Source organism: Podarcis raffonei, chromosome 8 (genome assembly GCF_027172205.1).
Source record: "Podarcis raffonei isolate rPodRaf1 chromosome 8, rPodRaf1.pri, whole genome shotgun sequence".
In the NCBI taxonomy this organism is placed as follows: domain Eukaryota; kingdom Metazoa; phylum Chordata; class Lepidosauria; order Squamata; family Lacertidae; genus Podarcis; species Podarcis raffonei.
Genome location: NC_070609.1, coordinates 47,216,953 through 47,242,271, shown reverse-complemented (window position 1 = coordinate 47,242,271; position 25,319 = coordinate 47,216,953). Strand labels below are relative to the sequence as shown.

Sequence of the window (25,319 nt, the reverse complement as noted above, 5' to 3'; positions counted from 1 at the left end):
AAGTACTTTCTCTGACCAGTCCTGAAATGACAGTAAGTCCGCAACTTTCATGCATTTAACTTGTGTATGTTCAGCTTTAGGTGCTTGGCAATTTTTTAAAAAAGAAAGGGGGCAGTCTAGGAAAAAAGACTTTGGCCATCCCACTCACCATTGAACCCGATGCATTTGACTATACATAATTTCGGCCTTGGGTGTGATCCTCGCAATATAACCCCTGTGTAAGTTGTGGGCTTACTGTACTCTTAATCAATTTATAGAGAGATAGAGAAAAAACCCTACTTCCATCACACCATGGATCATTATATAAAACCTCAGCTGTCTCTCAAAGACAATTAAAGGAGACCAGAGCTTGGCAAACTTCTCTCACAACTAAAAATTCCCCAGTATGTTAGCTTTCTCTCTGACTGCAATCAGAATTAACAACTAAAGCACAAAATGCAGTTGAATTCTATAGACAACATCCATCCATGCAAGCAAACAACCAATGGGAATGCAGGAAAGTCTGTCTAAAATCTGCTGATATTCTAGAAAGAGAACAGGCCCATGGAGTGCCTTCACTAGAGGACCTCACTGATAATTCTTCAGTGGAAGCTGTATTTGATGCTGAACTTGTTCTTTGTGTAGACTGGAGCAGGCAACCCGTGGACTTCACATTTTGCTGGATTACAGCTCCCATCAGCTCCAGCCAGCATGGATAATGGTCAGGGATTAAAGGAGCTGAAGCCCAACATAGACTAGAGGGCCACAGGTGCTCATCCCTGACCTAGACTGATGGATTACAAGAAAGAAACCTGACTACATTCTCACCATGATACTGAAGGCTCAGAAAGAAAAGGAAAATAAACCATAGGGGTTTTGGGGGGGGGGGCTTTAGTAGATAGGAAAATGACTACCATGCTCTACATAGCTCTCTAGTCTCTGGTCAGTACCTCCACAGCTTAGCCCCAAATCAAAATGAAGAGTAAATTTGTGCACATGTGATTATATAATGTCATCTGCATACTTTCTCTTGGTATGGAGGCTGATCCTAGGGACAAATTACACATTTCTCTTAAAGATCAGCAACTTCACATTTAAAAATTCTTGAGTGAGTGCCATCTGGACTTTTTCATATCTGGTTCCTTGGACCTGATTCTTGACACCTCAGTTCCTCAGACTCACTTCCTGAGAAAGTTCAGGCACATGAATTTTCCCTGTATCTTCCACAGTGAAGATGCAAAGAATTCACTCAGCTTCAGTGCTGTTTCCTTTAGCATACCTGTCATCCAAATGTCCAACTGCCTCTCTCTCTGCTTGCTTCTAATGCATCTGAAGAACTCTTTAGTTGTTGGTCTTTATGTTTTCAGGCAGCAATGTGCTCCTCACTTTTTTCACATCCCTTACTGTCTGCCTGCCCTTTATTTGCCAAAGTTTATGTTCCTTTTGGTTCTCCTCATTTGGATAAGACTTCTATTTTTTTAGATGAAAGCCTTCCTTGACTCTGCTACCATATTCTTGGCCCTGGTGTTCCCTTTCCTGCTCTGCAGTATATTTCTAGCTGAGCTTCTGTTTTTGCAGTTTTGAATAACCGCTAAGCATTTAAGAGAACATTGACTTTGCATTTCAACTTCCTTTTTACCAATCCCCTAATTATTGGGAACTTTCCCCTTTTGAAGTCAAATGTGACTGTGTTGGACTTTTTTGGCAATTGTCTACAAATGGCTAAATTTGACAGTGCCATGGTTTCTGTTCTCCATTAGTTCTCACATCACGTTGGACACTACTTAAGATTGAGTCCAGGGTTACCTCCCCTCTGGTCAGCTCCATGACCAACTCTTCTAGGGCTCAGTCATTCAGGATACCTATAAATGTTACCTCTTTGTCATGACTAAAATGTGCATGTACCCAGTCTATGTGGGAATAATTGAAGTCACTTCCTCCTCTGGATACCTCTTTGGTATCATTCTCCATCCCAAGATCACTTTGAACATTTTAGAAGATCCCCAGCACTAAATTATTTTGGCGGCTTGGTATTGCCACCCACAGCAATTCTGTTGAGATGGGTGTCCCTTCTGAGATTTTTAGTTTGTGGGATTCTACAACCTCTTTGACATACGCAGCAACAACTCATCTAGTATGCCCTTCCGAATGAGATTATATCCAGAGATAATTTTGTTTCACTGGTTCTCTCTGTTCCGCTAGGATTCCATGATGCCCACTGTACCTTTGCTCTCCTTAAAACCAGGCACTCCAACTGGCTCTGAGGCTTCTAGCATCAGCATATAAACACTTATACAGGGTCTTCTTCTCCAAAGGTCTTTGGCACGTGAGTTTTATCCTATGGCATTTTGGCCTCTTTGGACTGCTGTCATATGCCCATGCATTTTCAATGTCTAGTTCTACCCTCCCTATTTGGACAATTAAAACATTTTCATTATAATTCCTTAGACATCATTTATCCTGAATCAAATGTTCCTCAGCTGCTGCTTGCTTTTCTCTAGCAATCAGTTTAATCATTAAGACACTTCACGGTGAGCTCAAGAATCCCTAAAACGAATATTAACTGAGATTCTCCCCCTCCCCACTCAATCTTGTATATTCACATAGCAATATATTCACCTGCTTAGAGATCTGCAGTGGGGCTGACAGTCTGCTTTAGTGTATATAGAGCAATAACCTTGAACTTTTGCTCCCAATCTGAACCATGAGAAATGGGAGTAAGTCTTTATCAGTCCTTCCTTTCCAGCTGGGACAAAGAGATAGCAGTAAAGGAAAAAACTGGATGTAGATACATGAATTGTTCACAGCACTAGTTGTAATCTACCAGTATTGACACAAATAAATGAGATCATGTTGGTTTTGTTTCACCCAAGAAATCATCCTGCTGATTGCACGTTAAAGAAGAGCAGACAGTGGCTCAGTTTGTAAGCCCAAAACAAAATAAAGCTGGTCCAGAAGTTTGTTTGCCTACCTAAACTGTGCCCATTCTTTGTGTAGAAGCAGGTATTGTTGATGAGGTTTACACAGCAGCCAATCACATCTCCAGTAGTGAATGTGGGGCCATAAGGCTGTCCTGTCCCTGAAGAGCAGAAGGAGTGTCCATCATCACCATGGTATCCATAGGAATGTTTATCCCAACCTAGAGAAGACAACATCAGACGGCAAGTTTAAACGATGGCTGAGCCTGACAATAGGAACAAAAAGTACCATATTATAGGATACATAAACAGGGAAGAGACAGAGATATATCCTCATACAAAGCAGGAGTAAAGAGACATGTAGTTAACATTTGAGGGCATTAATGAAAAGAAGAGTTGCTAAAATACAAGGTGGTAACTTCAGAGCTCTCATATAACAGACACAAATAAGCTCTGGAGGAGAAGTCAGAAAAAATGGTGACTGGTAACCCTTATACCATCAAGCTATTCAGCACTCTGTAGCAGAAATCCAATTCTGATGAGCAGACTGATTTGAGTGTCTCAGTTCTGATGGATGTAACCAGTGTTTGAAATTACGTGCTGTACTGCACACAGAGCTGACTCAGTGCTCATACAACTAGACTATCAGGTTTTTATTTTCAACATTAATGTACTAATAACATCAAAATTCATTCCATCTTGTTCAGTTTGTTTCTCTGCACAGTTTGGATAATAAACACACACACACGTATGTGCATGTGCATGGTATGTGTGTGTATACATACACTCTCACCCACTCCTCCATTCATCCTTAAGAGCCAATTACTATTAATTTTGCTTTCCTACACAACGGATTATTGTGACTTTTTGTGGGACTGCTAACTTATTCCCATGTACATTTCCAAGTGGTCTTCCTTTTCCTCTTAACCCATAGACTTGTTGGCAGCACACACTTTCTGCTATATCTTGAGTGCATTTTCTTCCCTTTAGCAAAGGATGCTGTAACCGTGGAGGACAGCAGACTAGGCACATATGCTGTGCCTGAGAGATAAGAGCACCCAGGCAGCACCAAATGTCCTCAAATGACCCCATCTTAGGTAAGTATGCCCAACTGTTGGCAGATAGAACAGACAGGAGCTCATCTACAAGCCTCAAGACTCTTTTGCTGAATTACAGGGGTTCTACATTATTCATTTGAGCTGTCCCCACCCCCGCTACTGTCCATAGTTGTAATTCATGGCTTAACTGATTCTTCTGATTTTGATCCAGAGCCCGTAAGAAATGAGACACGCAGTACACTCCTGAAAGTCAAAAAGGTGGCTGGATTTCCAGGGATAAGGTTGGAAATGGCTGTACAATTCACTGTGCTACATTCTGTGACAAATCTGAAGGTGACATGGAAGCAGCAGCTACTGCAGAATGTGTGTCTAGCCTCTTAAGTGGAAGCATAGAGGGCCCATATAATTCCAGTTCTAAATGAACTGTGCTGGTTGCCAACATGCTTCCCAGTCTGATTTCAAGGTGTCAGTAATGGTTCCAGAAATTTCCAAGATCTTATTTAGAAACTTACCCAAATAACTGCAAATTTCAGCCACTGAGAATTCTACTGTAATTTTGGGAAGTGGATTGTCAGTTTGTTCTCTATATGTTCGGGTGCCTCTCAAAATATCATCGCCAAATGCAGCACGAGGGGTCCTGAGGTGTGTGGGGGGTCTATTCAATGTTTAGGTGCCAGGCACCATTTTGAATCGAGGGCCAAACTGTGACTATGGTATGTAACTGGGCCCTTTCTGGCATAGGTTTGCCTGCCTCTTGAGATATCTGTCAGTACGCCTTTGAGCCGATGTCAACGATTGGGCTCAACAACTTCTTCTGCCCCGACTGGGCTAGGTGACTGGAGCACCTCCAGAGACCTTCCACTCCTGGAAAGCAGGTCTAAGTGCACTGGACCCACAACTGTCCATTGTGAGCACCAAACTCAGCAGAGTATGAACAACATGGAAGAAAGCTGTGAAGCACAACTTCTTTATTTTCTAATAGCTACTGCAAATTAAACTAAAGAGCTACTGGCTTGCATGAGTGTTACAGCTCTCACTCAGCCATCTAATCTCTACATAGATAACACACAGACCCCCACAGAGTCAGGCAGGAGTGGAAGAAGCAAAGAGCAGTTTCCGCCCCCTACTTTCTGAAAACATGAGATCAGGAGATTCTTGCATTGGGAGGGGGTGAAAATCATCACCAAACTAGGCCAGAGGGTTCTCAAAGTATGGGTGGCAGACTTTGTGAGCATTGGGCACCATTTTGAATCAAGATGGTGGATCAAAATATGACTTTGGCATGACTTTGCCCATTTCTTGGCATTATGTTTCGTCTTCTCTCAAGAGATCGTCACCAAATTCAGTACAATGTTTCCCAAGGTAGGGGTGATGGGCTGCAATGATGCCAGGTACCAATCTGAATAAAGATGGTGGACCAATATGTCATTGGCATGATGGGTCCAAATTCACCAATCACACTATCCATTTAAAAATCACAATTTTTTTTGTTTCTAAAAATTCCCAGGCAGTGCATACATTATATGGTGACATGGGAAAGGGCCTTCTCTGCTGTGCTGCCCCATTTATGGAATACCCTCCTCTCTGAGGTCTAATGAGCACCAACACTGGCCTCCTCTCAGCACCAATGCCTGGTTGTTTACTCAGGAATTAGGGCTTTCTTGATTGCAGTTAAGTATTTTGATCTGCTCAGTGTTCTTACGTTTTTCACTTGTCAGTTATGGTATTCTTCAACTATTTATACAGAGATCTTTTCAATGAAATACACCCCATCCTCAGATCAACTAATACACAGATTAGAAATAGCTAATAACTAAAGTAAACATAGATCTGAGAAAACCATTTTTACAGATCAGGGAGCAAAGATAGCAGCAGGCTCTTGGGAAGCACCAGGTAAAGGGCTCTGCAAGCTCCTTTGTGAATTAAAAAAATATCCATTTTTAAAAGAAGCATTTTTCTTTCCAAAAGACAGCAGCTCACCTATCCAGTTTGGCCTGCTGGGGTCAGAGAGCTAAAGCTCTATTCTGACAGGCTGAAAAGTTTCCATTGTCCTTCTTTAAACATATAGCAGTAAATAACCTACAAATAAATGAATGTGGTGAGGGCAGCTCAACTGATTAGTACTAGTGTTAAATATTGTTTGTTTTCACCCTTTTGCAAGGGCTAAGTCAGTATCCAAGTGCAATTCTGGGAGTGCACTCTTGGGTAGCAAATGGATGAACCTCAAAATCGGAAGTACATTTTGCTATTGAGTGGATATAACAGCCAGAACAGGAAGAAGCATTTCATGCTTAGTGTGAACAACATGATCAACAGTGTTCAGCACAAAGCAGGAAGAAGTCTAAGATCTAAGGGTGGTGTTCACACATAGGCCTCTCTCCTGTCAATCTCTTAACTATGGCCATGATATTGGGAGCATGCTATGGAATGCATGCTTTCTCCCCCAGCCCTCTTTAGCTTAAATTTTCAATTACTTCACAACCTTAATGTCTTAATTTCTAACAGCCTTAATTATTAGATCCCATTTTACCAAAAGTTGGTAAATAAGCTCCAAGTCTTGACTTCAAATTCTAATTTCTCTTAATCACTATTGAGAAATTATGTTTGTACTGGGCTGTAGATCTTGCAGGAAAACACAGTTACCTATCAGCCTTTATCCAAAGTTGAGAACTGCATATTTGCAAAGCTAGCATCTCTGTATAGGAACAGCACTAACATTGCAAGGTTGTTGTTTTTTGTTCTCTTGACACGTGTGTGTGTGGAAAATGAAGCTCTGATTGAGATGAAGAGCTGACCGTAAGCCACCTTTGGTGCCTTCAGCACTATTTGATTCCAGCTGCCTGCCAAGAGCCAGGAATAAGCACCTGCATCTTGCAGGAAAGCTGAAGAATCCTCCTTGAAAGCCCATCTTTCAGCAGCTGCGGAGAAGGCCTCTTTGTTTTAATAGAAAGGCCTTGTAGTCGACAAAACTAGCTCTTGTGTAGCTTCCAGCAGATTTATGTTCAGCCACATGCTGCAGACACATTTCTCTTTCTTTTAACATAAACCACAGAGATTCCAGTCAAGGAGGCATTGAAGCATCATGTTACACAAACCACAGTCCAGTCATCATGGACTAAATATACTTTGCTACTCCACAAGCACTCATGGGCTGGCAGAGGAGTGGGATCCCACTCCCGAGAGGAAAGCTACCAAAATAACCCACTGCATGTTCAGGACAAAGAGTCCTGGCAACTCAGAGCCAAAAAAGCACGAGGGTATTGCCCTATGCTCCCAGGGCAACAGATTGCCTCCTGGGTTTCTTTTGAGAAGTGAAAGTGAAGCCACTTAGGTCCAGACTGGATTATTTGTAGTTGAATATATGTAATGCAGGGGGAGCCAGTGTGCTGCCCTCCAGATGTTAAACACCAACTCAGATCAGCCCCAGCCAAAATGGCCAATTGTCAGGCACAAAGGGGCTGGGAGCCTAACAACATCTGGGTGGCATCGTGTTGGTTGCCCTGATGTAATGCATATTGTGGAATTTTACACACAATACGGGGTCTCAATGCTTCCATTTCAAAAGCAGCAGGTTCTGGAGTAGTACTATACTCCATGTCACGTTGGATCTGCTGACATGAAGTTTACAAAAGGAACTGTAAACACCACTTTGCAGTCTCATGGCCAGCATCACAGGCGCTTGGGCACATGGCATGTAGAGCTTCCTTTTCTAAGTACTTTTTAATTAACTGCCAGACTATCCCAAATGCTGTCAACACCTTTATCTAGAATGACTCAAGAGTATATACCAAACTCCTCCACCTGAAAACAACTTCTTCCTTATTAAGTCAGAATCAAAAAGGAACAGAGTGACCTACTTCATTCTTAGAGCCACAAACTTGTAATCATCTAATTTAAGAATGATGAACAACAATCTGATGTTTGCAACAATAGTTTCTGGAGTGAACACCCATATGACAAATGAGGAGTGGAATCACCAGTATTTTCCAGGACTTCTTAGTCATCACACCCTTCTCAAAGTGCACTTGAATTACCCAGCCACTAGGGCACTCTGGATCCTGAGCTGCTCCCATTTGCATGATAAGCACCAGGAAAGTAGACAACAGGAAACAGGACTGGATGAATGAAACTGCAGTAAAAGCTTTGGAGACAAACCAAAGAGCCAGACACGCACACCTGCAAAGCCTCCCTCACAATGCGTACAGCTGCTGCTTTACGTCAGTAACAAATGAGGTTAAGAGAGGAATGTCCTTCAACCAGGTAGTTTCTATTCTGGAAAGAGAAGAAGTGGAAGTACAAAAATAGTATAACAAAGGGTTTGAAATTGCCAACCACAGCTACCTAAAATCATTATATACTTCTGTGAATACCATCGTTTATGTAGGTAAGAAAGCACAAGCAAGAGGAAGAAAGTATCACCAGGCTTGGGGGAACCCGCAAATTTGTATAAGCACAAAAAAGTCCTAAATGGGGGGGACCCAAAGATCCCAGTGCGTGCTCAGTAACCACAGAATGCTGACTATCTGTTGGAGGGAAAGAAAAGGCATTGCTGAACAGGAGCTCTCTGCACTACAACATTCTGTTTTATAATAAGTGGCACAAATGGATTCTGCGACAAAATTCAGAAACCAACACCTTACCAACATACCACACTTTAGAATAAGGCTTTGCATTACATAAAGTTCATTAAAAAATGAATACAGAATAAGACTTTTGCCACCCCACTATATTCCCAATGGCTGAAATCTGCAGTTGTTGAAGTATGTTTCTGAATGAGACCTTGGAAATGTCTAGAACAAAGCATCTCAACAGAGCGGCACAAAAGCGCACACTACCAATGGCCCTGTTTTTACATTAAAAGTAATTATGAACATGCTGACTATGAAGTCCCATTAATAGAGTTCCATAAATACAGTCATGTCTTCCTGGCAACTATCTGCCCAGTCCCTGAGTGATGTGATACATCCCTCCCTCCCTTCCCCTCAAGGTTCTCTCGGCATGACAACAAGGGAGGGAGACTTACCTTACTTGGGAGAGAAAACCCACTCTTGCCTAACTCCTTTGGTATGTGCAAGGGTCTTGGGGGAGGGAAGGTCAGCCTCTCACTTTTGCACTGGACCTCGCAGATCCTAGGATCTAGGAAGAATCCTTCCAACTACTTCTGAGTACCTTCAAAGCACTATGGCAAAGGTTAACTTACCCGTCTATGCCAAGTCTGTTGTGTGTTCCAGAGAACTGATAAGAGTGGAGGAAGATTTGGGGAAATCATAAATAACAGCTTGCTACCAAGGTTAGCTAAAATTTGTGGCACCCGACTATTAGTACCATAGGACCTTCCTCTCAGTAAAATTTTGAATAGAAATCTAAAATCCCTAAATTCCTTTGTCTCCAGAAAATCCTGGTGTCAAAAGGGTCCTCCCAGTTATGTCTACACCCAGCTGAGGAAGATTAAATGCTTGGAATTAGAAGTATGTAGAAATAATACAAACGTCACAAAACAGAAAAAGAAAAGCCAAACCCACTCCACCTTTCGGCAAGGGTTATCTTTTAAACACATACCTACAGAAGTTGGAAAGACTTATCTAAAGTAACATTTTGTGGAGTTTTCAGTGAATGTTAAAGTTTAAAGAGTGTTTTCTTCTACAGTAGCCTTTCCCAACTTAGTGCCTTTCATATGTTTTGGACAGCCATGCTGATAGGGGCTGATGGATAATCTAGTCCAGAACATCTGGAAGTTGTCAGATTGGGGAAGGCTGCCCTTCCCATAGTTCGAAGCACAACGCAGTAACAACCTATTTTCACCCTTCCTGGTAATGAACTATGGAAAACTGAGGCAATATCAAATCACTAACATGGAAAGTGGTATACATTACTAGACTTGCCTGGATGCAAGTCTCACACAAGTAAGCCCCACTGAGTTCAGAACAGACATCTCTAGCATAACACAGCTAATGTCATTTAGCAGCTGTGTGTAATACAGTCAGACATGGACATAACTTAGCATGATAGTTATGAGAACCACTGTGAAATAGTGGGTAGAAAGTTGGGCTTGGATAATGAAGACCCAAATTCAAACTCCAGCTCAGCCATGAATCTCACTGAGTGACCTCATAGTGTATATTGGAAGGATAAAATGGGAATAAACTGTCCACTTGCCAACTCGGCTTGAAGTACACTGGGGCAATATTACTACAGTGGTACCTCGCAAGACGAAATTAATTCGTTCTGCGAGTTTTTTCGTCTTGCGAAGCACGGATTCCCTGGGTATTAACGGTTTTAAGAAAAAGGAAACAAACTTGCAAGGCGTTTTCATCTTGCGAAGCAAGCCCATAGGGAAATTCGTCTTGCGAAGCAACTCAAAAAACAAAAAACTCTTTCGTCTTGCGAGTTTTTCGTCTTACGAGGCATTCGTCTTGCGAGGTACCACTGTACCTCCTTTTGCATGACAGTCCACCAGGATTCAAACCTGCTTTTGTTGTCTGTTTGGGACTGCAGATGGGCAGCTCAAGTACTTCACTGATCACAACATACAACTCATAGGTTGTGCTCAACTTGACAGGCCACAAATTACCACAAGCCATTTTAGATTAATGACAGTGATATTTTCAAATACATTGTCTTGTGGCCAATTCCAGCTCCAAGTAATTCTACAAGTCCAGAGTGGCATGTGGAACAACTGTTCTCCCTTCTGAATTATTCCTTCTGCTCTAATATTAAAAGCCAGCCTAAGCATGTTCAGGATAGAGTCATCATCTCTCACAAATTTTGCAAATTAGCATTCAACACCTGCTGTTTCTAGCAACCCACTGTCAAAATGTTTTTACTAGAAATGTCTGGCCACAGGCCAGCCCTTTGGCCATATGAATGGACTCTCTATGGGAAGCTGCAGCCCAGTGCATTTCTAGTAGCCAATGACAAAGGTGTTAAATGGCAAACACAGCCCCAAAGACCTGCATTTAGAACAAATCACATGAGCACTCTCTAATAATGTTTGCAGATCTCGCCTGACACTGTCATTTCCATGTGACCTTGCAATCAAGTTTAAATACTAAAGCATGTGCAGTTCCAGGCCAAGTAAGAAGCTGTTATTAAAGACCGATCATTAATTAGTACCACTGCAGGATGTTGTTTTTAAAAGATGAACCATCTATCTGAAGAACAGATTCCAAAATAAACTCAAACACATGGAGATAAAAAGTTGAGCTTTGAATAAATGGCAGTCAGGAGATACCAGACAGCAAACAAAACTGGCCATCTGGCCATTTCAGGGCTTAATCCAGCTCCTAGTTTAACTCCTGATTCCAAGAATCCTACATCCCAATCCATTACCCACTTCTGACAAGCCAAGGGCTCTCTCGAGGGAAAAGCAACAGTGGGTTTTGGCAGAGCCTTGTCTGATTATGCATCTCAAACTAGAGCTAAGCAGAAAGCAGGAGCGAGGGAGTGGCACACATTTTCAACCTGTAAAGGGAGCTCCATTTTGCAGCAGTTTCCTACCACTTTGCAAAAGGATGCAGAACTGTCTGCGAGCAGGAGCATGAGGGGCCAAAATGAAAGTTAGTCCCACTGCCCAAACTCTAGCACTCCCTCACATGGGGACATGCATCTCCATCTGTGGAATTTGAAATGAGCTCTTCATTTCACTGAAAGGGAGTGTTGGCCTGTTTGCTTCAGACAAGTTCAATCACAATTGCAAAGATGCCCCTGAAGAACTTGGTGGCAGCACTACCTTTGCTACTCAGATCAAAAGAAAGAAAAATTATGAGTTTCTGTGTGGTGACTATGTTAGTCTGTCACAGCAACCACAGCAAAGTGTCTTGTGTCATTTTAAAAACTAACACATTTATTAGGACATAACCATTTGTGGAACAGAGTCCATTTCATCAGAAGCACGAAGTGTTATCCTGTGTTATAGGTATAAATGCACACGGTTGGAAGGGATCTGAAATACAGCAGTTCCAGCTGAGCTACAGTGCATACAAAGGGGAAAGCTTTAGTAAACTCTCTGTTGCTGTTCATAGTGGACAACAGAGGTTAAAAAGCTTACCGGAGGTACTGTGGTTCCTGAGGGTGTTGAGTCAGTACCCAGAGCCAGTGGCTCTTCCAATCTTGATCAATACCTTTGTTATAAAATGACTGAAAACTAGGGCTGTACTCTCATCATCATCACAAGATTAGCTGGTGTTACTGAGTAACTCATGCCCAATGCAAGTCCTTCTGTGCTAATTGATAAAGGAATTGAGGACTGAATATCCTAAGACTTTATTCAAACTTGTTAATGATCGCTAAGATCACCTGAAGGAGCAATCCTTACAATGCCAAGGATAAACCAAGTCCATTATAGTTAGTGTCTGCACCGGAACTATGCCACTAAACTACTACCATTTGGGGTCAAATAATATCACCAGGACTGGGAGGAACCCAGGCAGCATCTAGCCAGCTTAGCACAACAAGGGAGGCACTTCCAGAACACACATGTCAATACTTAGACTGACCCACAACACCCTAACTGGTGCCAGTCAACAAGCATGCATTAGGCATGCCACACCTAAGTGAGGGACTGGGAAATGTGGGTGATGGTGGTGCATGGCAGAAGTAGCATTTCTCAAAGGGCTGAATTCTGTTTTGAGACAATGACTTGGTGACTCCTTTATAGAAATGGAAATACTGGTGGACAGCTAAAGGTTTGTGGAAAGAAAAGCAAGGAAGCGTAAGATTCAAGGGTGTTGGAAGAGGTTTCATAAGCTGTATGTGTTTTACAAATTTTAAGTAGTAAATTTGTAGCAAAGTTCCCTCCAAACAATGTTCTGCCTCCACAAGTAGTGGGCACATCCCCCTCTTAGAATTGTACAATTCCAGCGTAGTGGTTACTGGCACACAGGACAAGCACAAACAATTATTAACAGTGACTCACCAGGAAGTCTGTTCATGTTGACACCTTGGGCTGAGAGTCCTATCCCCATGTACCTTCAAGCAAACAAAAGTGTGTTAATACAGCAAAGAGAGAATGGCCAAGCAAAATCACACAATGCTGCTTTTCCTAACTGAAAGCACAGTTTAAGTTATCATTCAACAGAGGCTGTCATCAGATTCCTTCTGAAATCCTGCACAAAATGGCACAGCTGGCCAGGGCAGTAGTTCCTCATCAAACCTTCTTGATGTGCTCAGCAAACTACCTCCCTTTGCTGGAATATGAAAAAGTATATGCTTTTAAAATATACCGTAGTCATTGGTAACACATGTAAATTAATTTTGCTAGGAGGCCTATCCCAAAGGTAAGAACTGTACACAGAGATGCTTCTTAAACAGGGCTGCATCCCACTCCCCAGTCAGAATTAGCATGCAGCAATCTGGGAACAGCAGCTTTGTAGAAGCACTGCATGCATGCCTCATCTCCAGCTGCTCACAAGCTGCTTCCTTCTCCAGTGACTAAGCAGGGTGCATTGTCGAGCAGAGATAGGATGGTTGAATTATCTACTGCTGGCAGGAGTTCTTCCCCATCTTGGCCTCCCACAGTTCATGAAGCTTCTGATCTTTTTACATTGTAATCCTTGGCCTTACCGTTTCACACAAAAGGAAACCTAATTGGTTGGGACAAGTAAAAAGAGGTTTACACATTCAAAGAACCTGCAGTATTTAACTGCCATTGTAAAGACAGGAGAAGTTAAGGTCCTTACTCCAAAACAGACAACAGAAGTTTGGAAGAGGGCCCATGTTCAAAATTCTAAGCCTAGATTTAATTACCTGATATGCACAGACCAACTACCCATACTGGATGGAGTGGTGGGGCTGCACTGCTCACCTGACCTCCCTACGTCTGAGTCACTGCTGCATACCTGAAGGTGACAGAACCAAGGGTAGCTTGCTATGAATTGTTTGCAAAGCATTATGAGGACAAAATTGCTTGCGTCCACCAGGAATTTGACTCCAGTATTACAGCAGATGACTCTTGAGAGGTGTCCAGAGCACTGTCTAGTCCAGCTCTAATTAAAGATAAGTCCATCAGTTATTTTTTATTCATTTATTAAATTTCTATTTTTCCTCACAAAGGAGCCCTGGGCAGTAATATTATTCATAGGATATTGAAGCTGGAAGGAATTGATCACATGCCCCCATACCTCAGACTCTAGTCCAGTTTTTATCCAAAACCCTTAAAAGGATTTATTCATTTTATTTTTATTTAGAAGTGTTGTAAGCTGGCTCTTGACTGCAAAGCAACCCACAACATGGTACAATAAAAATAAAAAGCCACAGTATCAACTGTAATGCCATAAAACACGGACAGAGAGAACCTCAGCAAGGACACACACAGAACAAAACCAGTACAACCATCTCAGCACCTGGCCCAAGCATTAATAACCTGTAACCATAAAGGCCCTTGTCAGGAGACAACTCTTCACCTCTTAACAAAATCTAGTAAGATTCAACATCAGCTTTAGCTCAGCAGGGAAGACATTACATAGATGGGGCACCACCACAGAGAAGGCTTTCCCAAGCTGCCACATAACTGATCTCAACTGGAGGAAATCCAACCAATGATCTTAGCATGAAAAGTGGAGACAGGCTGATGCAGAAAGAGATGCTTCTTCAAGCATTTTGGTCCCATTTTGTATAAGGTTTTATGAGTCATTGCTAGCAGTGCATTAAATTTGGGTTATCAGCATACTGGCAGCCAGTGCAGCTCTTTCAAGGCCACAGCTACATAATCTCAGTTGGCTGAACCACTCAGCAGTCTACCCACTTTTAGTTACCATATTTCAGTATTTCTAACTACTGTACATACTCTTAAAGTTGCTAACTTTTTTCTCATGTTTTCTCCTCCTTGCTACTGTGCTCATATGCTACCAAAACAACCTAGCCTCCATGCTACAGCTCTTCAGATCTTGGAGGGATTGTTTTGCCTGTCTTGCATTATTGTGAATAAGCGCTCCTTACCACCAGAGCTGATTACCGTGGACCCTCCGGATAAGAACTTAATTCGTTCTGGGGGTCCGTACGCACCCCAAAAAGTCTGCATCTAGAAGCACCGCTTCTGCACACGCATATGGCATGATAGAGCGCTTCCGTGCATTCGATGAAACCCAGAAATATACACTTCCAGGTTTGCTGCGTTCGCAACCCGAAAGTTACGTTACCCTAAGGCAACGTAACCCGAGGGTCCACTGTATTAATACCACTAAGTCCATTGCAAAGATTCCTACTTTTATACAGCAGAACATCTTTAGTAGATCTTATTCTTGTCAATATGGAGAGAAACTCCTCTCCCCCCAATTATTTCACTATTAATCAGTTTTCAAACAATATGATATTTTCAGGAAGAAGGGGGTTCTCTTGAACTTCATCAGTAACTGTTTTTTCCTGTTTTTGTTGTTGTTTTTAATTTCAGGGAGCTGAGTAATTGTACAGAAAAAGAAAGAAAAATCCTCTGAAATGTTTCTCTGTTATCTGCTTTCTTTCTGTGGCATTTACTAATGTTTTTAAATTGCATTTATGCTTTAAGCTTGTATGTTTTGTGATTAACTGCTCTGCAGGCACACAGAGGAAAAGCAAGTGCCCCATTTAAAAGTATACCAATCCTTGGTGATCTGGTTCTCAGTCTCAAATTCTTAAAAATAGAAAAACTGTTCTTAAGCACCAGAAGTTATGACTTTCACAAAGTCTATGGGGAAGGCAAAGCAAAATGGCTCCCATAAGAAGATTCAGGCAACTCTACGAGTAGAAGCACTCTTTCATATCAGTCCAGATTACTGGTAGATTGCTAAAGGTTTGGGTGCCAAAGTAGAAAAACTGTTGCTCTCAAAAATTAAAATGCCCTCCAGTGGGCAGCTGGCACTGACCTCTGTTTGCTTCAGGGGGACTGGACACATTCCAACCCCATTATGAACAATAGCTGGAGCATAGGTTTTTTTAAGTATATGTAACTCATATGAAAGAATCCATGTACTTTATAAACATTGCATGCCAGGGATGAAATACTAGTTGTGACAGTCACACAGTTCATGCTGTTTATTGTATTAATAGCTCATCCCCATTCTAAAGAAGAGCCACTCTCACAGCCAAGCATAAACACCCAATTTAGCAGAAAACTATTTACGGGTACAACCAGGGTACAGAATTCCAAACCAAGCAACAATACCAACAATACCATCCAACAATACCATCATGCCATGCCATATCACTACAGCTATACAGTGGTACCTCGGGTTAAGTACTTAATTTGTTCCGGAGGTCCGTTCTTAACCTGAAACTGTTCTTAACCTGAAGCACCACTTTAGCTAATGGGGCCTCCCGCTTCTGCTGCGCCGCTGCTGCGCGATTTCTGTTCTAATCCTGAAGCAAAGTTCTTAACCCAAGGTAATATTTCTGGATTAGCCGAGTCTGTAACCTGAAGCGTATGTAACCCGAGGTACCACTGTATATGCACATGCAGGTGTGTATTCTCAGGACACCACACTTGCAAGAATACTATGAGCTAGGATAACTGTTATCCATTTTGCAGATGGAATGAGGCAGAAAGACTGATATGCTCCATTGAGATGTCATGACTGAACATATATAGATTCCCATGTCCAAACACACTACCATATCACAATGTCGGTGCTGCCAAATTGCAGTATTCCAGGGAAAATACAACAATAACAACTTTATTATTTATATGTCGCCCTTCCAACTGGGCTGTTACAACTACTCTGGGAAGCTCCCAACAAAATATTAAAAACATGAGATCGCTGGTCTTTGTATGACTGTACAATATTTATACAAACCTACTTACAGTACAAAGCAAATGTACAGCGCTCTTTGCATCACCATTATTTCAAACACAAAATTTCACCCAACCCAGCATCACCAGCTGAGTAGCATAAGCATCAATGCCACAGTAAACAGCACAAAAAGCACTGTGCCATTTTTACTAACAGTTACTATGAAATCCATGGTGTTCTGTCATCAAAGATGACACATTCACCACCAGCACAGCATATACTGGCTGGTATTAGCATGGTCAAATGGAAAAGTGCAAATACTTAAAATGGATTGCCTACAGCTACAGATGCTGGATGAATTCAGCCTTTTGGAAGCCTACAGGAACAAGTTGCAGACAGTCTAATCCCTTCATTGAGAGCTCTTACTGTACTGAGCTGCCTCTGCTCCTGAGAGCTCCCCCCCCCCATTTTTTATTATCTCTTCCTTACAATTCCTTTCAGCTACTGTTTGATGTCAATGTCCACTGGCTTTCACTTGTCATTACTGCTAGCTGGCACTTGTACTGGCATGAACCCACTGCTCTGCAACGAATGGTCTAGGCATAATCATCCACCACTTTAAAATTGAGAAAACAGTTTTTCAGCTATAAGAAGGCTAAGATCCTTAGTGGCTCTGCTTGTTACTGAAAGAGTGCCCCAAACCCTGGTACAGGAACTCCTTGTCTAAGTTAGCCCTTGGCACTATGCATTAAATCCTAACAGAAGGGTGTTCCATATCATTAGGCTACCCTGGAAATGCTTATGCAGTAGTAGCTTATAGTAGCTTATAGCTACTACTGTGACAGAAATGTACTATCAGAAGAACCACAATATGGGAGTGACTTCTCACTTTCCTGTGAAGAAAATCTGCTTCTGTTTCCAAAGGCATTCCACGTGTCTCCATTTTTAGTTATTTCTTCAGGGTCCTAATTATTCAAAACAATCTTGTCATTTAACAATTAAGAAATCAGAAGCCCCTGATTCAAGACCCAGCTCAGTCATGAACCTGCAGGGTGACCTTAGACAACCGTCATTACATCTGTTTCCCATCTGTAATCTGAGGGTCACCCAGCAAGACTACCTTACAGGGCTGCTGTAAAGCTTACTGATATAAAACTCAAAACTCTGTATTGTAGAAACACACTGTGCAAATAACAAGTATTATTAATTGCTACTGTCATGCTAACATCACCCCTCCTTTCATTATTCAGTTTTTACTATCGGAAATGTAATGGTATGCTAAAAGAACCAAAATACAAAAAAAAAGGTTCAAATTGAGTTTTTAACTCTTCCTTTTCCCAACCCACCTACCCCTTCCTTATAGAACTTTACACATCCCTTAAGAGTTCTTCCTCCCTCCCAAAGTCCTAACTCCAAGATACCCAAATCAAAATGGCAAGCTGACTAAAACAGTGAAAATGAGAAAGGATTCAGTAATATGATAAATAATATATGTAAGAAAAAAAGGTGTGTCCCCGATTCTCTGTCAGCTGCCCCAGGTAAGCAGAAGTCCTATGCACCTCCTTAACCCTGTTGAGGCCAAAAAAAGCCTTGCAAAATACCTTCAAACATCTCCCTTTTCATATAGGCTACTTTCTCAATTACTGCAAGGGTCACAAAAAACCCAAGTGATTTATAATCTTATTCATTTGAGCTTTCGTTTTGGCAAAATCAGCCTCTTGGTAGCCAGTATCACTCTTTTAAAGAACTGGGCTATTTCATTCTCTCGTCATCCCCATACCATACTGGTTTGAAACTTTGGGTATTCTGTAATTAAGGACCAAACATATACAAACAAGACCTCTTTCCATAATGTCAATATCACTTTATATCCATAAAGCATATACTATAGTTCAGGGACGTCCAACTCCCAAGAGATTGTGATCTACTCACAGAATGAAAAACTGGAAGTGATCTACCTATTTTTTGGGGGGGGGAAGGAGGTCGAAATTGTCAACCTTTTTGGGGGGGGCAGCAACAAAAACAGATAAACAATAAGTCATTCTCCAGCAGAAACTCCACCTCCGCTCTTGAAATTGTGTGCAGTAAAGGAAAGAGGGAGGGGCAGGCCGAATGCTCCTTTTCACCCGTGGACAAAAATGAACCTGCGATCGACTGCAATTGACTTCTAACAACCCGGGGTCGACCTGTCGATCGCAGTCGACCTGTTGGATATCCCTGGTATAGGTCCATTCCCACAATACAACATATCCAACAATTGTCTGAACAGACAAGCCTAGGGTACTAAAGTGAGCCACCACCAAATGCACTCCAAACAGCATTTTTTTGCTGGATTCACCTGAGCCTAAGATCCAAGAAGGAAGTCTTTGCTGCTGACAACACAGCCTGCCATTGCACTAGTTATATGGGAGAAGGGTTCATACATTCCATTAATGGAATGGGTTTCACGCAGTCCCTAACAAATGCATAATGAATGTGTGAGCTTTTCTATAGATCTCAATAGTTCTTTTTTTTGGGGGGGGGGACTGCTGGGTTAGATGCTATGGCACAACTATATGTATTACCACACTGTACTAAGCAACCGTTTACCAACCCAGTTCTTAAAGTGAACCATTTTACTTTCAATTTTTATATACACGCTCTCCTTCCATGAGGTTGAATCAGAATGAACCAGTATAATTTTGGAAGCTAGCAGCAGCTAGATATAGTCTAAGATTCCAGCAGCTTCAGGGGTGACAATTCCCACCCGATCCACAATAGGCCACATTCAGGGAACGACTGTTTCCACCACCAGGCTCAGCCTCTCTCTGACTTGACAATGCAATCAATGTTTCTGTATTGCCAAGACCAACTGGTTACAGCTGGGAAAGTGCAGAAATATTACATACCTGATATTTACTCAAGTTATCCTCAGAAGTTTGATTCTAGTCTGCATGGATCTGATCACTTTGAGTCAGTTGTTGTGTACAGAATACTTCCTGATAACACCACTGATACCAAACTATTCAATTCTCACCTGCCGTAGGAACAGCATAGTAGCCCCTTTTTCTGAGCTCTAGTTAAAACAATCAACATCCAGTAACTGGATTTATGCTCAAGGTTTCAATTTAAAATTACTTTACAGGGTAATCCTCACATCACTATAGGCCACAGACCACTTCTGTGGCAATCATGGTCACTCTGGAAATTGTCTTTACCTACCAGTTAGTATCAGATACCAAATATTTACAATCATTCTGGGAACTGCATAACAAATTAAATTTGTTCCAGCCAGAAGCGTTTACTACTTAAAAGCAATGCTGTAATAAAATCTGATCCAGATCCACTCACCAAATTGTGTAAGCCAATAGGCTGTATCCAGTTAAGTAACACTAAGAGTAGACCCATTGAAATAAGTGGATTTTAGTCATGATGAACTTTAATCCACTAATTTCTATGGATCTCCTCTGACTTAGCCAGAAACAACCCCATGTCTTGATACGTGTCTATCTACATAGATCTAGAGCTGCATCCACCGCTGGATAACATCTTCTGGAAACAGAATGTTGAAATAGATCCTCCAATTCAACCTCTGTTAATAGCAATTCACTCTACATTCTTTGGACTGCTGTCTCCAATCTTATGCAACATAAAATCTTACTATCAGTACACTTTATGCTAGATAGATTATTTGATTAGGAAACTCCACAAGGAGCTGGGGGACAAAATACATGGGGCAGGATGTACAAAACTTATGAGATTTTGTCCAGCTCTTCTCTACCCCACTATTCTCCTCCCTGCATTAGGGAAGGAAGTAATAATATTCAGAGTAAATGTGATACTGAAAGCATTTTATGCTGCAGACATTAGTAAACTTTGCTCCTTGGCACAGGTAGTGTTTTCTGGTTAACTGAACAGGACCTAGCAGGCAGTAGAACCTACAAAAAAAGTGCTTCAGAATTAAATGGCTTAGGTATTTCTCAGACAACGCCATGCTGCTATCATTTCTAGAACCTTGCAGAGATTTTTATTTGGACTTCAATGCATCAAATTCCTCCCAACTTTAGAAAGTGTTCAGCCACTCTGTTCAGCCAATATTTCTTCCTCAGTTTCTTTTGAAGGGAAATGACTTAGCTGCTTGGTAATGCTGCTTCAGTCTTCATGAAGTAGGCAAGATGCATCCTGAACTTAAAAATAGAAATGGCGTCTCCACATGCAGACCCACACAAAATATAGCCAAAATTAATGCCTGGTAATTGCACTTTCCGCAGGCCTGTAACCCAAAAGTACAAGTGGTTTTTATTTTAGTTCTCCAGTTTGAAGGATAAATAAGCATGACTAAATGGTAACAAAAATGAGTGTGTTCTGAACAAAAACAGACCATATATACCACAGGAGTTGTTTTACTGGATGTTTTTGAAGCTCTTGTGGAATGATGGCATCAAAAAACCCACCAAGGGAATTCTGTCCTGGGACACATTGCTCCACGCTCCATATTTGGTTAGCCAAGTGAAAATTAATTAATACACCCAGTTTGAACCCCAAAGAGACTGAAATTAGTTGCAGGTGAAATACTTCTCTAAGGCCTAGAAAACACACTTGGTGGTCCAGGATGAGGATATCTGCATAACTTAGTTTCCAATATTTTTGGAAAGCAGACCTCTGCTTTCCCAAGTTCATCACCAGGCCTCCCACCCTTAGCTGCATTGGAATCCCCAACTGTGCCTTTTCAACAGGACTCACAAACAAAGCATCATCCCATATCCACCACTCTTTGGACAAAGACAGTTTCAAGGAAGCAATGAGAATCCCATTCTTACACAAGAAGCTATATGTCAGATTGCACCTTAGTAGAAGAGAAGAGTTTGGATTTGATATCCCGCCTTTCACTCCCTTTAAGGAGTCTCAAAGTGGCTAACATTCTCCTTTCCCTTCCTCCCCCACAACAAACACTCTGTGAGGTGAGTGGGGCTGAGAGACTTCAAAGAAGTGTGACTGGCCCAAGGTCACCCAGCAGCTGCGTGTGGAGGAGCGGAGACGCGAATCCACTTCCCCAGATTACGAGACTACCGCTCTTAACCACTACACCACACTGGCTAGTACTTTGATTATAAATTTTTTACGATATAAGAGGATGGCTTGGCTAAATACCATACCAATGCCTCCACTAGCAGCTTCTTCTGGGCATAGCTAATAAGGTATAAATCACTGCTCCCCAAAGGATATTTGGTTATGAATCTAAACATTATCTACCTCCACTGGTCATCAATTGTCTATATGGAACCCTAAAAATGGAGCCTCTGGTACAACTTATTTATTTATTTATATACCACCTCTATCTTCCAAGGAGTTCAGTATGGTATACATGTTTCTCCTCTTCCCCATTTCATCCTCACAACAATCCTGTGAGGTAGGTTAGGCTAAGAGATGGTGACTGGTCCAAGGAGACCCAGTGAGCTCCATGACTGAGAAAAGATTTGAACCCTGGTCTTAGCAATGCCAAGAGTAAACAGATACTTCAAGAGCAGCTGGTATCTGATTTCTCACTTCAGCAACTGAAACAATGCACAAAAAATTCTACTGTAGTACCAGAGGGAGTAAACAGTATTTAGAAGAGGTTTTTTTCAGTCTCCACACCCATGTTGTGACACTGGATTTATAAAGATGTGGTGCCCACAGATATATCACCACACCCAACAAACAGTTGTAACTATTTGTCAAATGTAAGTCACCAAAGTCCACCTCCCATTGCTAAGCTCTTATTTCCTTTCTCTCCAAGTTATCAACTGTTCAATGTACAAACACAATTTCTGGCAAAGCAAATGAAGAAATTTCTTAGAAGAGTTCTACGTTTGGCCTTGGCCTCTTTTTTTCAGCACCTTCATCTTTGAAAAAACCCTTTTCGTTCATTATTAAGAGTTCAATACCTCAAAGCTACTTGTTGTAAAGTATGCTTTGGATAGCAAGTTGCTTTGGGTTGCCCTCAGCAAGATATAGTGCTTAATAAATTTAAATAATAATAACATGCAAGAAAGAAGACAATAAGACTCTCCCGGCATAATGTATTCAAGTCTATGGCCTATGTGGTATCACATGGAAAAAGATTTTCTGATGCTGCTTTAACAGATGAAAGCTGCCATTTTCCTATTGATCAGAGATTACTGAACTGCAATTCCAACTATCCTGTAGATTTAATGGACCATCTATGCTCTCATTTTCCTCATGACCATAAAACTACCTAGCATGTCACCCATATATTTTGTCTTGAGCAAATACAAAAAGAGAATTCTTATACACATGTTTAATACTACAAACAGAATAGCACTTTCTTCCGCTCCACTCAGCTATGTGGATTCTTCTCCTCCACATCCATTACAGTCACTGCCATATTGGATTTCAGTCCCAACACACTAACAAGCCACACTGGAATTTTAAGACGTCTGCTTGGTATAATTATCCATAACAGCCAGCAAAGGGAGCAGCATAATAAGCATGCCTCATCTAGGTCTATATTACTGGCTTGGCATTTGATGGCAGGAAGTCAAACCGGTTTTTTTTTTCTTGAACTGGAGTTGAACCTGAATCACAGCTGTATCCTCCCAACTGAACCTGAATCAAAACCAAAGACCTGGCTCAGTTCCCTATTTTAAAATTAAAACTAGTGCAACATCCTACATTTGGGGCTGCATAGACACATTAGGTTTTACCTACCTGAATCACACTCAGAGTAAAAGTAATGGACCTAAATCAGTCATGTCCATTAATTTCAGTGGATCTAAGTATGAGTTTGATATAATCCATATGGCTCCCCCCACATACAAAGCATCCCTACCTAGTTGAAGTGTATGCAGTGAGATTCGTTCCAAACCCTCTAAAAAGAAAGACAAACTGTCCAAGAGGCATTAGAAGAACACACTTACCCATCTCTACCTTTACTGACTATCTTCACTTCAAAGTAATAAATACCACAGGCCGCAGGGATAGGATGGGTAGCCCTGACTGAAGCAGCATCCTTGTGATTTTTTCCATGTCCTGCAAAAAAACCCAAGAACATATATAGGAAAGGCGGAAAGGGGTGAGTGAGGTTCCAGGCCCTTTTACTCCTCAGTGACAGCTGTCAGACTAGAACACAGACTTAAAAGAGCCAGAATCATTCTGCACAGAAACCCTTAAGATGATGCTTGGTTGACAAAGCAGTGGGCCCCTGCACTGCACCACGGGGGAAAGGACGAGGAAACAGCATGCATGGTTCTGTCTCTTCCTTTGTCAGTTCTCATGAAAAGACAACAAGAAATATAGGCACTAGGGCCCTATTTGGGGGCAAACAGATCAGCACTCCAAATTCCAGGGAAGGCACAAAGGAATGATTTTCTGCCTTGATCATGTAAACAATAATCTGGCTGTCTGCTGTTGGGAGAGGCTCGTGCCAACCCCACACAGCTATCAGGACAGGGAGGAAATCCCCTTCTGCCTGCTTCACAGGAACTGCGCTGACCCCTGGAGAGATCCCATCGCTGGCAGCGCAACAGGCAAGTTCAATTAAGTCAGGTCGAGCCAAGCCCCAAACCCACCCGCGCTCCGGATCCTCAAACAGCGCCCCAGGAGAACTGCCCTTTGGCAGGGTCTTCGATGGATCAGTTCCCCCCGAAACCCCTCAAATGCGACAAGGGCCCGTTGCCACCTCACTCCCCTCCTGAAACCTTCCTGCCGATCCTCAACGCCTTCTCCCCGAAGCGTTTTTCCACCCAGTCACCATCTTCGCCTCTCTCTCCTTCACACCCACCGCTCATCACCTTCAGAGGGTGACCCCCCAACAGCCCCAGGCCTTCGCCCCAAGCGCCCCCGCCCGGAATCTTCTCCCCCCTCAGCGCGTCTCCCCCCGCCGCCTTCCCCACCCCCTACCTTTGTAGTGGACGCGCAGGTTGCCCTGGGAGAGGCCGATGTAGTTGTACTTGTCCTTGGGGCTCCAGGCGCGCGGCAGCGGCGTCTCGGCCTGGTTTACAGCCGGGTAGAGACGTCGGAGCCGCTGGCTCAGCTCCTGCTCCTCCGGGGGAGGCGGCGGCGGCGGCGGCGGCAGCACCGAGTCTCCCCCAGGTGAGCTCGCTGCACCCGCGTCCGCCATCTTGGATACACTATTGTGTCAGAAGGAGGGGAGCGGGACCTGTTTCCCTGGCTGTCCAATGGGACGCGGGCTCGGCCACAATGGAGCCGAAGGGCGTGATGGGAAAACGAGTCCGAGCGCCACCTCTGGACTGGGTCAAACCAGGTGGTGAGTGACTACAAGTTCCGAGGAACACTGCACAGGAGGGCCCGCCCACTCCTGGCCCCGCAGAGCCCGCCGGGATAATGAGTATAGTAAGGACTCCGCGGGACAGTCCAGGAGATTTCTCACCTTTCAGAACTATTAAGCCGGGCGGGGCGGGGGAGCCCCATACAGTAAACATGCCCGGAGTTGGGCAACACGGCTGCAGTCCTTTGCATGCTTAACGTAAGCGCCAGTGAGTAAAGCGAGATTCACTTCTGAATAAAAATGCATAGGATCATCCAGGCCAGCTATAATCTAGTGGTAGAAAAGGGAGATGGACGGACAAATAGATTGGTACTTCTGCCCGGTGACGGCAGTTACACAAATACGCAACGTACACCGTGTCACGCATGCATCTCGTTAAGAAAAGTGACACCAG

General features: G+C 42.6%; 1 protein-coding gene across 2 annotated transcripts in view; it reads right to left on the bottom strand.

The window, feature by feature from the left end:
* The window catches only part of RANBP10 (RAN binding protein 10), a 50,503-nt gene extending 25,718 nt beyond the window's left edge, over positions 1 to 24,785 (bottom strand). For both annotated transcript variants that reach the window (XM_053399730.1, XM_053399731.1), the window contains exons 1-4: positions 24,538 to 24,785; positions 23,556 to 23,667; positions 12,870 to 12,922; positions 2,951 to 3,118 (exon numbers count right to left, since the gene is read on the bottom strand). In XM_053399730.1, coding sequence (XP_053255705.1) covers positions 2,951 to 3,118; positions 12,870 to 12,922; positions 23,556 to 23,667; positions 24,538 to 24,757 — 553 coding nt within the window. In that variant the 5' untranslated portion in view covers positions 24,758 to 24,785. The remainder of the gene's footprint in view (positions 1 to 2,950; positions 3,119 to 12,869; positions 12,923 to 23,555; positions 23,668 to 24,537) is intronic.
* Positions 24,786 to 25,319: the final 534 nt, after the last annotated feature.